At 48.1% G+C, this 12,050-nt stretch overlaps 1 protein-coding gene across 4 annotated transcripts in view; it reads left to right on the top strand.

Moving 5' to 3' along the window:
* Positions 1-12,050, top strand: part of SYCP2L (synaptonemal complex protein 2 like) — a 314,762-nt gene that overhangs the window by 43,858 nt on the left and 258,854 nt on the right. For all 4 annotated transcript variants that reach the window (XM_088471654.1, XM_088471653.1, XM_088471652.1 and 1 more), the window contains exons 5-8: positions 437-536; positions 2,535-2,562; positions 3,585-3,670; positions 3,784-3,872. In XM_088471654.1, coding sequence (XP_088327780.1) covers positions 437-536; positions 2,535-2,562; positions 3,585-3,670; positions 3,784-3,872 — 303 coding nt within the window. The remainder of the gene's footprint in view (positions 1-436; positions 537-2,534; positions 2,563-3,584; positions 3,671-3,783; positions 3,873-12,050) is intronic.

Here is a 12,050-nt window from a genome sequence, read left to right as displayed (position 1 = left end):
AGTTAGGTCTACAATAGCAAGCTTTTCTTTTTTCAAACCTTAATTTCAAAAACATGAAATCAGTGATGCACTTGGTGATATTCTAGGTCACAGGTTCTCAAACTTGGTCCTCAGGACCCCAAATACAGTAGTGCATGTTTTCCAAGTCTCCTCACAGAATCAAGTGAAATAATTAACTCCACCTGGGTCACTGAGTAATGTATTCCTGATCACCTGCTAGGTGACTTGGAAAACGTGACCTGTGTGGGGTCCTGAGGACCGAGTTTGAAAACCACTGTTCTAGGTTGCATTATCCCACTCAGTGTCTGCCTTCGCTGTTTCCCTAGGCAATAGGTGCATTTACTTTCAGCACAGGTTGAAATGTCCATGGAAATCATAGTAACACAGAATGTAAGACGTTATGGCTGTTTTATAAATGTTATTTTCTTTGTTACATGGTCCTATGGTTTGATAGAGCCCTGGAGTTTCTGAAAATTTGTAAAGACATAAACTCCTCAATTCCTGCTCTTGTGGAAGATTTTTTTGGCACTATTCTGGTATGTTTTTTATATTAAAGTTTTGATAAATGTAGACAAAAATTTTAAACAGTGTAAACGGGTTATGGTTGTCACACAGACTAGCCACTGTTTAGTAAAATAACCAGTATTGTTGAAAGCTAATATCACCTAAAGCAGAAAATGTACTTTAAAGTGACATGCCTAAAGGTATGCATTTATTGCACTCTATGGGCTCTATTTATTAATAATATTTTTACTAAAATAAAATGAAAAAAGGTGTTTTCATATTTTAGTGTCACATAAATTTATTTAGGGTAATTGAAGTAGAATTCGTAAAATTATACTCCAAACCCTAATTATCACTTTTTTTAGTAATCAGATCGCATTTCTCATAATTGTAATGTGAAATGTGATCTGTTCAAAGTTGCTAAAAATTAATTGTGAAAAAATACCGGGGGAAGCCCTGTGATGATAATGCCACCTCGACATGGCGTTATCCAGGGTTTCCCAACTCCTGCTCTGCTTTAACAGGCAGAGCCGGGAGTCGGGCCCCAGTGATCAGCTGTATGGTCTAAATAGACCACAAGTTGATCACTGTTCAGTGAATAGCTGGCACACTTTTCTGGCTGTGAAACAGCAACACCAGAATCTGGGCATCGCCTATTTAATGTACTTACTCTTCAAGACTCTACAGTTTAAAGATAAAGGGGTCTATATACTAAGCCGTGGATGGAGATAAAGTATCAAACAATCAGCTCCTACCTGTCACTTTACAGGCTCTTTTTGAAAAATGACAGGAGCTGTTTGGTTGGTACTTATCTCCATCCATTTTATCTATCCTCAAGGCTAATTACATAGACCCCAAAACCTTTATCTTCAGCACACCCATGGAGATCCAAACCTGTGGTTTCTAGGCAGCACTGTGCTTAGCAACTCTATTCAGGCTGGAAGGTGAATTTGGGTACTACAGTTCTAAGAATGTGCATTCCTGACTTTTTTGGCTTTATATAGTTATTGGGCAACAGCTGGGATGTATATTAACAAATTGAAGTCAACAGAGTCTCATTTTACAGAGATGGAGTGCAAGCTAGAATTTACCTGTTTGGTTGCTAAACAGACTGCTACGGGTTGGGTATGGGATGCCGGTGCTCGGGATCCCGGCGGACAGAATACCGACAGGTTAAGGATCCTACTAACCCTACCCATAAACCTAATCCCCCATGCAGCCTAAACCTAATTTCCTTCCCCACCCCTAGTGTCTAACCCCTAAACCCTCCCCCCCCTCTAACCCCACTACTTACAGTCTGCATGCTGGAGCCGGGATTGTGACTGGTGTCGGGATTCCGGTGCCGGCATTCTGTGCGCTGACATCCCACCTGCCGGTAAATTAAATTCTCCTGAGTACAGAAGCTTATAGTCAGCAGAACATTAAAGGATAAATCCATACAAAATTACATTCGATCTATTCTTATCATAAAAAAGAATCCTAAAGTACTTGCCTGGGCCAGTTCCTTTTGTTCAATCTTGTAGTTTCCAAGACGCCTATAGAAGTCTGAGCAGGAGATCCTCTGTCGCGCTCAGTTAAAGCTTTTTTTTCAAACTCCCATTAGAGAAGATTTAAAAAGCTCACGACAAGCATTGGATAAGTTCTCCCTACAGGACCATTATTAGCATCAAGTGAATGCAGCTAAATTTGATTGTTCACATTATACCCAAAACCAAAATAGGAACATATAAATTGACAAAACGGGTTGAGTATCTCTACATGGTCTTAAATGCAAGCAAATGAATTGGCAATTGCTATTGCTTTTTGGCTGCTTCTGATAATGATTTAAGATCTGCTCTGGCAGCTGGAATAGTCACTCCTTAGTATCACTGTTAAATCTCTTATTAAATAAGAATGTTATCCATTTCTAAATAAGGGATAATATTAAAGGGACACATTAGTGTAAATAAGGATATTAGATATTTTACCAGATAAAACTAATGTATGTTAGCGACTGAAGTAATTATTGCAATATTCCTGTTCTATTTCAGGATATTTGTAGGTGTGGCAGTGAGGAGGGTAAGTATCAAGATTTTCACTTTATTTTTATCCTAGTGTTGTACAGGTTGTAGACTTTGCTTGTATATTTACTCGCAGTTAGGTGATTAGCCGTGTAGATATGGGCGCACACAAAGAAAACACCCGCTGCTACTGTATTACCATGTTGAGTGAATTTAACCTACCATGGCTAATCTGGTAGTACTACACGTTATGCTGCAAATAGAAAGAAGTACTTCTAGCGGGATGGGCACTGCTTTAGAACCCTTGCAGTTTCAGGTTTCTGATGTGTTGGGAATTCTTCCACCCTTTCGACAATCAGTCTTTAATGACCCCTCCTCCTCCCATGTATCAGTATGTTGTTTCTGCCTTAAAATCATCACAGTTACCTGATAATTTTTGCCAGACTGCATCTCTTACAATCTAGGAAAGGCCTGGCCAACCTGTGGCTCTCCTGCAGTTGTGAAACTACAAGTCCCAGCATGCTTTACCAGCTGATCGGTGGGAGGGAATGCTGGAACTTTAGTTTCGTAGCAACTCCCCAGATAATATAACCTAACCTATAGCTGCATCTCTTCTCTCCTTCCTGGTAAACACAGCAGTTAGTGCTACTAACAGTTTACGTTTTCCCGACCACCTGGCTGGTGCACAGGTGTTGTCATTACACATTTTAAAAGATAATTATTTCACTTGTGATTCTGTGAGGATACCTGGAAAACATGCACCGTTGGTAGCTCTCGAGGACCAGGGTTGGCTACTCCTGAGTTAGTCAGTTATTCTCCAGTAAGATTAAGGGCTCCAGGGGTGAGGTGGATCCTCTGCTGAATAAACGTTGCAGAACCCTTAATAAAGAGTAGAGTTGCTCTACGGTGGTCAAGTCTTTTGCCAATAGGTAGTAAGTTGATGCATAATGACCCCAGATTCCTGTGTGCTGTAAATGTCTAAGCCAGTTTAGATTTATAGTGCAATTCAAGTATCAAGATTCAAGTATCGAAAATATTCATATTAAGTTTTTTAAAGTGTATTATTCATTTATTTTTTAGGAGTAAAAGCGGTACAGGATTCATTCTTGTTAACACTGGGTTATGTAATTATGGAAAAGTGGCCTCATGTTAATGTTCGATTAGAGGTGAGCAATGCTTATATATTACGCTTTGTATATTGGCGTGTACTATTTAAAACATTCTATTAACTTACACTTTCTATTATCCAACCAACAAATGTTCTTATCCTGGAATAAAGGCACTAAAGGCACTCAACTTCATTATTAATAATGTTCCACGAGATGAAAAAAAAAAGTTTTGTGCATCTGAAGAGATTTGCGCGCTAATGTAAGTGGCAACAAACTTTTATTTTTTTGCAGGGCTTAAGTAAAATATTATCATTGTGATTTTGTTTATACTGTCTATATCATTTCAGATCAAAACTTGTGGTGATAGTGAAGTTATCTGGTTGTAGGGGATCTTGCATACGGAGATTAGTGAATATTGACCAAAATAAAATGTTTTTGTTGTGACTTGTGCTGCCCATCCATTTAATGATGCGGGAGACGACGGTACAATTACGACGCCGTCGTCTCCCGCGGGGTGAACTGCATGCACTGAACTTTCAGACGTTCAGTGTATGCAGATCAATCATCCTCGAACATAGAAACCTGATGGTGGTCGTCAGGTTGACCGTCATGTTCAGGCGATGATTTGATGTTAAAAACGACCAGCGGGCGCGCGCATCGCTGGTCGTTTTTAACCTTTTACTGCCCGATTTGCGGGCGATTACCAAGCGATGGAGCGATAATGACCGTCGTTATCGCTCCATCGCTAAGTTTAATCGCCTAGTGGATGGGCAGCATTAAGGAGCCTATCCATTAGCAGATCTTTCTGAAAGACAAAAGATTTATCTTTTGAAAATTCCTGGGGCTGCTGTGACAGATATCTGTCGTGTACATGACAGATTTTTGCAAACGACAAACAATATTGCATGACATTCTGGGAGTGGATTTTTTTTTTCTATGTTTGTATTAATTCTCATAAAAATAAACTCGTTTGTCGTTTACCGCGACACATATTTCTAATATCTGTCAGCGATAAACGATAATTGACCAACATGTTGGAGAGACAAAAGACCCAATTTGTCGGCCGCGGGAGTGCACGTTTTTATCGTTCAGAGCCTATCCATCGATAAATCGTTCAAATTTTTCTGCCAATGGCTAGATCCCTTTACAATACTTGTAGTTATCCCGAGGCATTATCTCAGTAGTAATAAAGGAATGTAGCTAAAAGTAACTTGCAATATGGCGATTTATTTATGTAGCATATACTCATCAAGATCACAACCCAGAGGTTTCTCCAGGCTGTTTTATGATTCTGTTTGTAAAGATGTAATGTAAATGATTAAAACTAATACGTATTCCAGTTCAGAGAATACAGCTTAGCAAATAGTAACCATACATTTTCATCTTTAGTTTTGTTTGCGCCACCCAGTGTTTAAGTGTGTTGGTCATACAGGACTGCATTCTCTTATAGACACGCCCCCTTTTCATTGCCACGCCCCTTTTTCGGACGCGAGTCTTAGGCGCGCGCATAAAGTTGCCCTCTCTAGCTCCGGCGCCCTGCCTGCCGCCGGAGCTAGAGTGAACACTACTTATAGTCCTAATTATTTTGAGGAGAGAGTGGGGGGGCAGAGTCATGATTGTTTGTAGACTATGTCCATGGATATGGTAATGTAACTTCTCTAGCTTAACCTCTATGCTGTTCCTCGATTTCAGTTTCATTATCGTTGATTCAGACCAAACCACATGCTGTTGTTCGATACTGCATGACCTGGAATCAGTGCTATATGTTCAATTCCACATTTGCTTTTTTCTACTTCAGGGTCCATAGGGGTCCACAGGGTTGACCTTGGGGTATAGCTGGATCTGGATCCACGGGCACCACGCAGTTAAAGCTTTGCTGCTCCCAGGATGCACTTGGGTCCGTCCTCCTCTATACCCCGCCACGGCCACAGGCACCTCAGTTTTAGTTGGTGCCCGGCCGGAGTCGGGTCACCCTGTCGCAGTGGGGCTGCAGGAGCAGCCCCAAAGCTTAATTTTAAAAGAGAAACTTTTTATTTTTTTCTACTTTTTTTTTACACTTTTAGAGCGGCAGCATCAGACTGTCCTTTAGGACGTCCACGCTGCCGCTCCTTCTCCCCGCTGGCGCCGCGACGCCAGCACAGCTCTGGGGATCGCGGCGGGACCCCAGAGCCTGTACTAGCCGGGCTCTGGGGACTCCCTTGACTGCTGCCGGACGCGACGGGGATCAGGTAAGCCGCCGGTCGCCGCGTGCGGCGGCCCGCGGATACTTTCTATGCAGTCAGGAGCCTCCGGTCTCTGGGGACAGACCGGAGGCGCTAGCGGGCTCCCCCTCACTTGAGGAATACCCCGCGTGTCCGCTAGACCACCAGGGTATCAGGCTGGTAGCGGGACCGGCAACCCGGGGGTTAATTGCTAGCCAGGGGAGGCAGCCTTCCCTGTCTAGCGGCTCCTCCCCTCAGCTCATCGCGCCTTTCAACTAGCAGTCTGGCGTCGCTGAGCTGCTCTTATCTTACGGTCCTCCTCCTCTGAGGTCTCCGGCGGCCATCTTTACTGGCACATCGCAGACTCCCAGGCGGTATCAAGTGGACCGGTCCCCCTGTGTACCTCTCCCCTGCTAAAGGACAGTGTACACAGCGCTATAGCCCTCCCAGACACTGAATCTGGGCGGTTGATGGTAGTGGAAGGTGCAGTGAGTACTAACTTTTCTGCATTGTATGTGACTATTGCTAGTGCTGCCTGTCTGTGACTTATTCTCCTTGCTGTCAGCTTATAACTATCCCTTTCCTTCTCCTACGGCCCGGCAGGTGTGTGGGGGAAGGGCGTTTTTCTGAGACCCTCACTTATATAAAACACGTATTTGTGGGGTCAGTCACATACTGTTGGGTGCTACACAGTACCATATCTGGGCTGTTGTGTCGCATACTGGTGAGTGCGCGGGTGTTAAAACCGTAATTCCTCTGGTGATACCTATTTCTTGTGATTTACGGTATCATGTCTGATGAGGAGACTGAGCGCTCTGTGGCTCCTGTGCTATTTTCCTGCAGACGCTGTGCTGCTGGAGTTGATGGGGAGGACTTATCTCAGGATGGTCTGTGCGGGCGGTGCCAGCTGGTACCGGGCCCCTCCAACCCCCCTGTATCACAGGACCCTCCTTGGGCGATGTTTTCACAGGTGCTGGCGTCTATTGCAGAGCGGTTATCGGTCCCATCAGCGGTCCCTTCTAGGGCGTTACCGCAGCCCACCATCCCCCATTCCCCGGGGGTTCCACAAGTGTTGCGGTCTCCCCCCGGGGCCCAGACTGTGGGTCCTTACTCGGGACTGCCTGTGTATGTGCAGTCTTCCCCAGGGACACGTCAGTCTGTAGTGCCTTTGCAGAGTTTTGCTCCGACGGCTCCTCCGCCTTGGGTGGATGTTCTATCCAGCTCCGTACAGAGTCTGGCGGCTTCATCCTCGGCGTTTCAGTCCATGTTGCAAGGTGATGTGCCACCAAGGGTGTCTAAACGTCCGGTTCACTAGCTGCGCAGTTGTCGGACTCGGAAGTGTCCTCAGATGATGGAGAAATCCGTGAGGACTCTGACTCTGATGTCATGGGGCAGGAGGTGGAAGCTAAGTCCTCCATTAATGTTCCAGCCTTAGTTAGGGCGGTGCGGGCTATCCTACATGTTGAGGATGATGCGCCGGCTCCTAGGTCGAAGTTTCCTAATTTTAAAAAGGCCAAGGTGACTTCAACTGTGTTCCCCCTGTCTGATCAATTATCGGATCATATGGCGGCGGCCTGGCAATTACCTAGTAAGAGGTTCCATCCACAGAAGAGGTTGGCGGCGAACTATCCTTTTCCTGAAGCTCATTGCAGGAAATGGGAAACTCCGCCGGCGGTGGATTCCCACGTTACCCGCTTGATCAAAAGCGCGATGCTGCCATTGCCGTCTATCTCCTCTTTGAAGGATCCCACGGACAGGAAGGTGGAGACTTGTTTAAAGTCCATTTATTCTCTTTCCGGGGCGGTGGCTCGCCCGTCCATGGCTATCTCCTGGGTGGCTAAAGCCATTGAGGCATGGGCCAATGCCTTGGAGGATACCTTTCCTGATGAGGCTCCGGATATCCAGAGAGCGTTAGTGGGACAGATGCGGGATGCAGCTTCCTATATTGGGGAAGCGTCTTTGGATGCCAGCCTGCTCACTTCTAGGGTGTCGGCTGCAGCGGTGTCTGCTCGGCACTCCTTGTGGCTGAGGTCCTGGAGGGCTGATGCAGATTCAAAAAAGGGTCTGGAGGCCTTGCCTTTTAATGGTGATTTACTATTTGGTCCGGATTTGGACAGAATAGTGGATACTTTGGCTAAGTCCAAGTCGGCTTTTCTCCCTTCGGCCTCTGCGCCGGCTAAAGTGAGGAGCTCTGCCTTTCGGTCCTTTCGGGTTCAGGGTAAGGCCAAGGGCCAGTCCTTCCCGAGACATTCGGCGACCAAGGCCGCACCCAAGCCCAAGAAGCAGGCATGGAGTGCTCGGCGCCCTTCCAAGCAGGAGGATAAGCCTGCTGCCTGATGGGACGGGCCTCTCTCTGGGGGACCCCAGAGTGGGAGGCCGACTTCTCCAATTCGCCCAGTGTTGGCACAATACCACCACGGATGCCTGGGTTCGAGAAGTAGTCTCTCAGGGGTACGCCCTGTCTTTTCGGTTCAGGCCGCCCCACCAGTTTTTCTGTACGAGTCCGTCTCTGGACAAGACCAAAGCTGGTCAGATTTAGGTAGCTATAGAATCCTTGCTACAAGCAGGGGTCATTGTTCCCGTTCCGCAGTCTCAGCGCGGGACGGGGTACTATTCTACTCTGTTTCTGGTACAGAAACCCAATGGTTCTCATCGCCCTATCCTGAATTTGAAGTCTCTGAACAGATACCTCAGAGTTCCCAGGTTCAGGATGGAAACGTTACGTTCCATCATTCTGGCGATGGAACCCGGGGATTATATGGTCTCCCTCGATATCCAGGACGCCTATCTCCATGTGCCCATAGCACCGGCACATCAGCGGTATCTGAGGTTTGCTATCCTGAACCATCACTACCAATTTCGGGCGTTGCCTTTTGGCCTTTCCACAGCTCCGAGGGTGTTCACCAAGGTGATGGCGGTTATGGCTGCCCACCTTCGGGGTCAGGGTCTACGTCTGTTGCCGTACCTGGACGATCTTCTGCTGCTGGCGAGCTCCCCGGAGATGCTTCTTCGACATCTCCACCTGACCATTGCTTGTCTTCAAGCACACGGGTGGTTGATAAACTGGAAGAAGTCTTCCCTGATTCCATCACAGCGGATGGTTCATTTGGGAGCCCTGCTGGATTCTCGTCAGCAGCGGATTTTCCTGACTCCAGAGAAGGTCTCCTCCCTGCAACTGCGGATACACAGTTGCCTGAGCAGTTGCCGCCTGTCGGTCCATTCAGCTATGAGAGTTCTGGGGTCCATGGTGTCGACTTTCGACATGGTGGAATTTGCCCAGTTCCATTCCCGGCCCCTGCAGGGGCTGATTCTATCGGAATGGAACGGGTTACCTCACCGGATCCGCTCTCAGATGCTGGTGTTGTCCCCGGAGGTTCGGCAGTCTTTGGCTTGGTGGCTTCAGACGGCGCATCTGGTCGAGGGGCGCCCCTTTTGGATCCCGGACTGGGTCCTACTCACGACGGATGCCAGTCTTCGGGGTTGGGGGGCAGTGACCGGCTCATTATCGCTTCAGGGTCGTTGGTCCGCGGAAGAAGCACTTCTCCCCATCAACATCCTGGAACTGCGGGCTGTGTACAGGGCCCTGCAGTCGTCCGGCCCCGCTCTTCACGGAAGGGCGGTTCAGGTGCAGTCCGACAACGCCACCACGGTGGCGTACATCAACCACCAAGGGGGAACTCGCAGTCGGGCAGCAATGTCGGAGGTGTTTCGCATTCTTGCTTGGGCGGAGTGTCACGTTCCAGCGATCTCGGCAGTCTTCATTCCCGGAGTCCTCAATTGGGAGGCGGACTTCCTCAGCCGTCACGACGCGCATCCCGGGGAATGGTCGCTTCACCCAGAGGTGTTTCAGCTACTCGTGGACAGGTGGGGGCTGCCGGAGCTGGACTTGATGGCCTCCCGTCACAATCACAAGTTGCCCGTTTACGGGTCAAGGACAAGAGACGCAGGCGCCTGTCTGGTAGACGCTCTGTCGGTGAAATGGACGTTTCACCTGGCGTATCCTCCGATATCCTTACTTCCTCGGGTTCTGCGGAAATTCAAGCAGGACGGCGGCACACTCGTGCTGGTGGCTCCAGCGTGGCCCAGACGTCCTTGGTACTCCGATCTGAGGTGCCTCTCCATCGACGCTCCTTATCTTCTTCCTCAGCGTCGGGACCTGTTGTCTCAAGGGCCCTGCCTTTACCCGGATCTGGGTCGGCTGTCTTTGACGGCGTGGCTCTTGAGACAGCCGTCTTGAGGTCCAGGGGTTTCTCCAGTTCGGTGATTGGTACCATGCTTAGGGCATGCAAGCCTGCTTCCGCGCGGATTTACCACAGGGTGTGGCGCACTTATTTTCAGTGGTGTGAATCCAGAAACTATGATCCGCAGGTGTTTCGGGTTTCCAGAATCTTGGAATTTCTTCAATCGGGTTTGGACCTCTGCTTACGCCTGGCCTCTCTGAAGGTTCATGTGTCTGCTTTGTCCGTGTGGTTTCAGCGACGGATTGCTACACTGCCAGACGTTCACACCTTTTTCCAAGGTGTTCTCAGGATCCAGCCTCCCTTCGTGCCTCCGGTGGCTCTGTGGGACTTGGCGGTGGTGCTGCGGGTCTTGCAGGGTCCTCCTTTTGAGTCGGTGGAGCTCAAGTGGCTGACGTTTAAGACCATTTTTCTCCTGGCAATTGCTTCGGCCAGGAGGGTTTCAGAATTGGGGGCGCTTTCCTGTCGCCCTCCTTTTCTGATTTTTCACCAGGACAGGGTAGTGCTCCGCACGCGTCCTGAGTTTTTGCCCAAAGTGGTTTCAAAGTTCCACATTAATCAGGAACTTGTTGTGCCAGCTTTTCAGTCACCTGAACTTTCTGCTGGTGAGGCTTCCTTGGATGTGGTCCGGGCGCTTAGAATCTATGTGGACCGGACTGCTTCGGTTAGGAAGTCGGATTCTTTGTTTGTCCTCTTCGGTTTTCACAAGAGGGGTTGGCCTGCCAACAAGCAAACGTTAGCTCGTTGGCTTCGTTCAGTTATTTGTGAGGCTTATGCGCAGGAGGGTTTACCTGTGCCAGCCTCTGTTAAGGCTCATTCCACTCGTTCTGTGGGTCCCTCTTGGGCTGCTAGACGTGGCGCCTCCGCTGTTTAGCTGTGTAAGGCGGCTACTTGGTCTTCAATTCAGACGTTTTTGAGGTTTTATGCGTTTGACACCTTCGCCTCTCAGGATGCATCCTTTGGGCGCCGGGTACTCCTTTCAGCACAGGAGCGTCCCCGCCCTTAGTTGAACTGCTTTGGGACATCCCCAAGGTCAACCCTGTGGACCCCCTATGAACCCTGAAGTAGAAAACAAGAGATATGGTAAGAACTTACCTTTGTTATCTCTGTTTCTACGAAGTCCATAGGGTCCACAGGGCGCCCGCCCTGACGCACCTGGCTTCAAATGGGCTGTGTGGCTGGTCACCGGTTTTCCGTCTCCCATTTCTGTGAGTATGGTTTCTTGTGTGTTCCAGTCTTCCTTCTCTCTGTTTAGTCTCCTCCTCCGGCCTTGGCTGCTTACCAACTGAGGTGCCTGTGGCCGGGGCGGGGTATAGAGGAGGACGGACCCAAGTGCATCCTGGGAGCAGCAAAGCTTTAACTGCGTGGTGCCCGTGGATCCAGATCCAGCTATACCCCAAGGTCAACCCTGTGGACCCTATGGACTTCGTAGAAACCGAAATAACAAAGGTAAGTTCTTACCATATCTCTTGTTTTTTCCCAAAATGCGGTTCTGCCTTCTTCAAACAGGTTTATCTTGTTTTTCTTTTAAGGCAGATAGACATTATAGATGCCAGCCTCCTGGAATGTTTGAGGTTACCCTACATCAGCATGCCCATGGCATGACTGGTTTCCTGAACTTGAGGCTGTCTATCTAGCTCTATGCACTAGGATATCGCTCTTCAAGGCCCTGCATTTTGCATTGGGCGGAGCATTTTGTTCCACCATTTCAGCACCCTAGAGGACCACTGGAAGTGCTCCTATTAAGCCATCACTTCCTTGTCCCTACAATCTGATGTTCTTCAGAACTTTGTCTAGATAAGGGGTTCAAAAGCTCACTCTTGACTTCACCAAGGGCCGTTGGTTGTCTCATTGATGCCCTGGCTGTACTGTTTCCAATTCTTTTATTGTACTTATTCTTTGGAAGGTCAGGTAAAAACACATGTTGGCATTCTAAACTGCCCTCAATTACCCAGATCTTCTTTATAGAGCGATAATTGATATCTCTGTGTCAACTGG

This window comes from Taudactylus pleione, unplaced genomic scaffold (genome assembly GCF_031769625.1).
Source record: "Taudactylus pleione unplaced genomic scaffold, aTauple2 ptg000116l, whole genome shotgun sequence".
Classification (NCBI taxonomy): Eukaryota; Metazoa; Chordata; class Amphibia; order Anura; family Myobatrachidae; genus Taudactylus; species Taudactylus pleione.
This window is presented reverse-complemented; position numbering and strand designations above follow the sequence as displayed.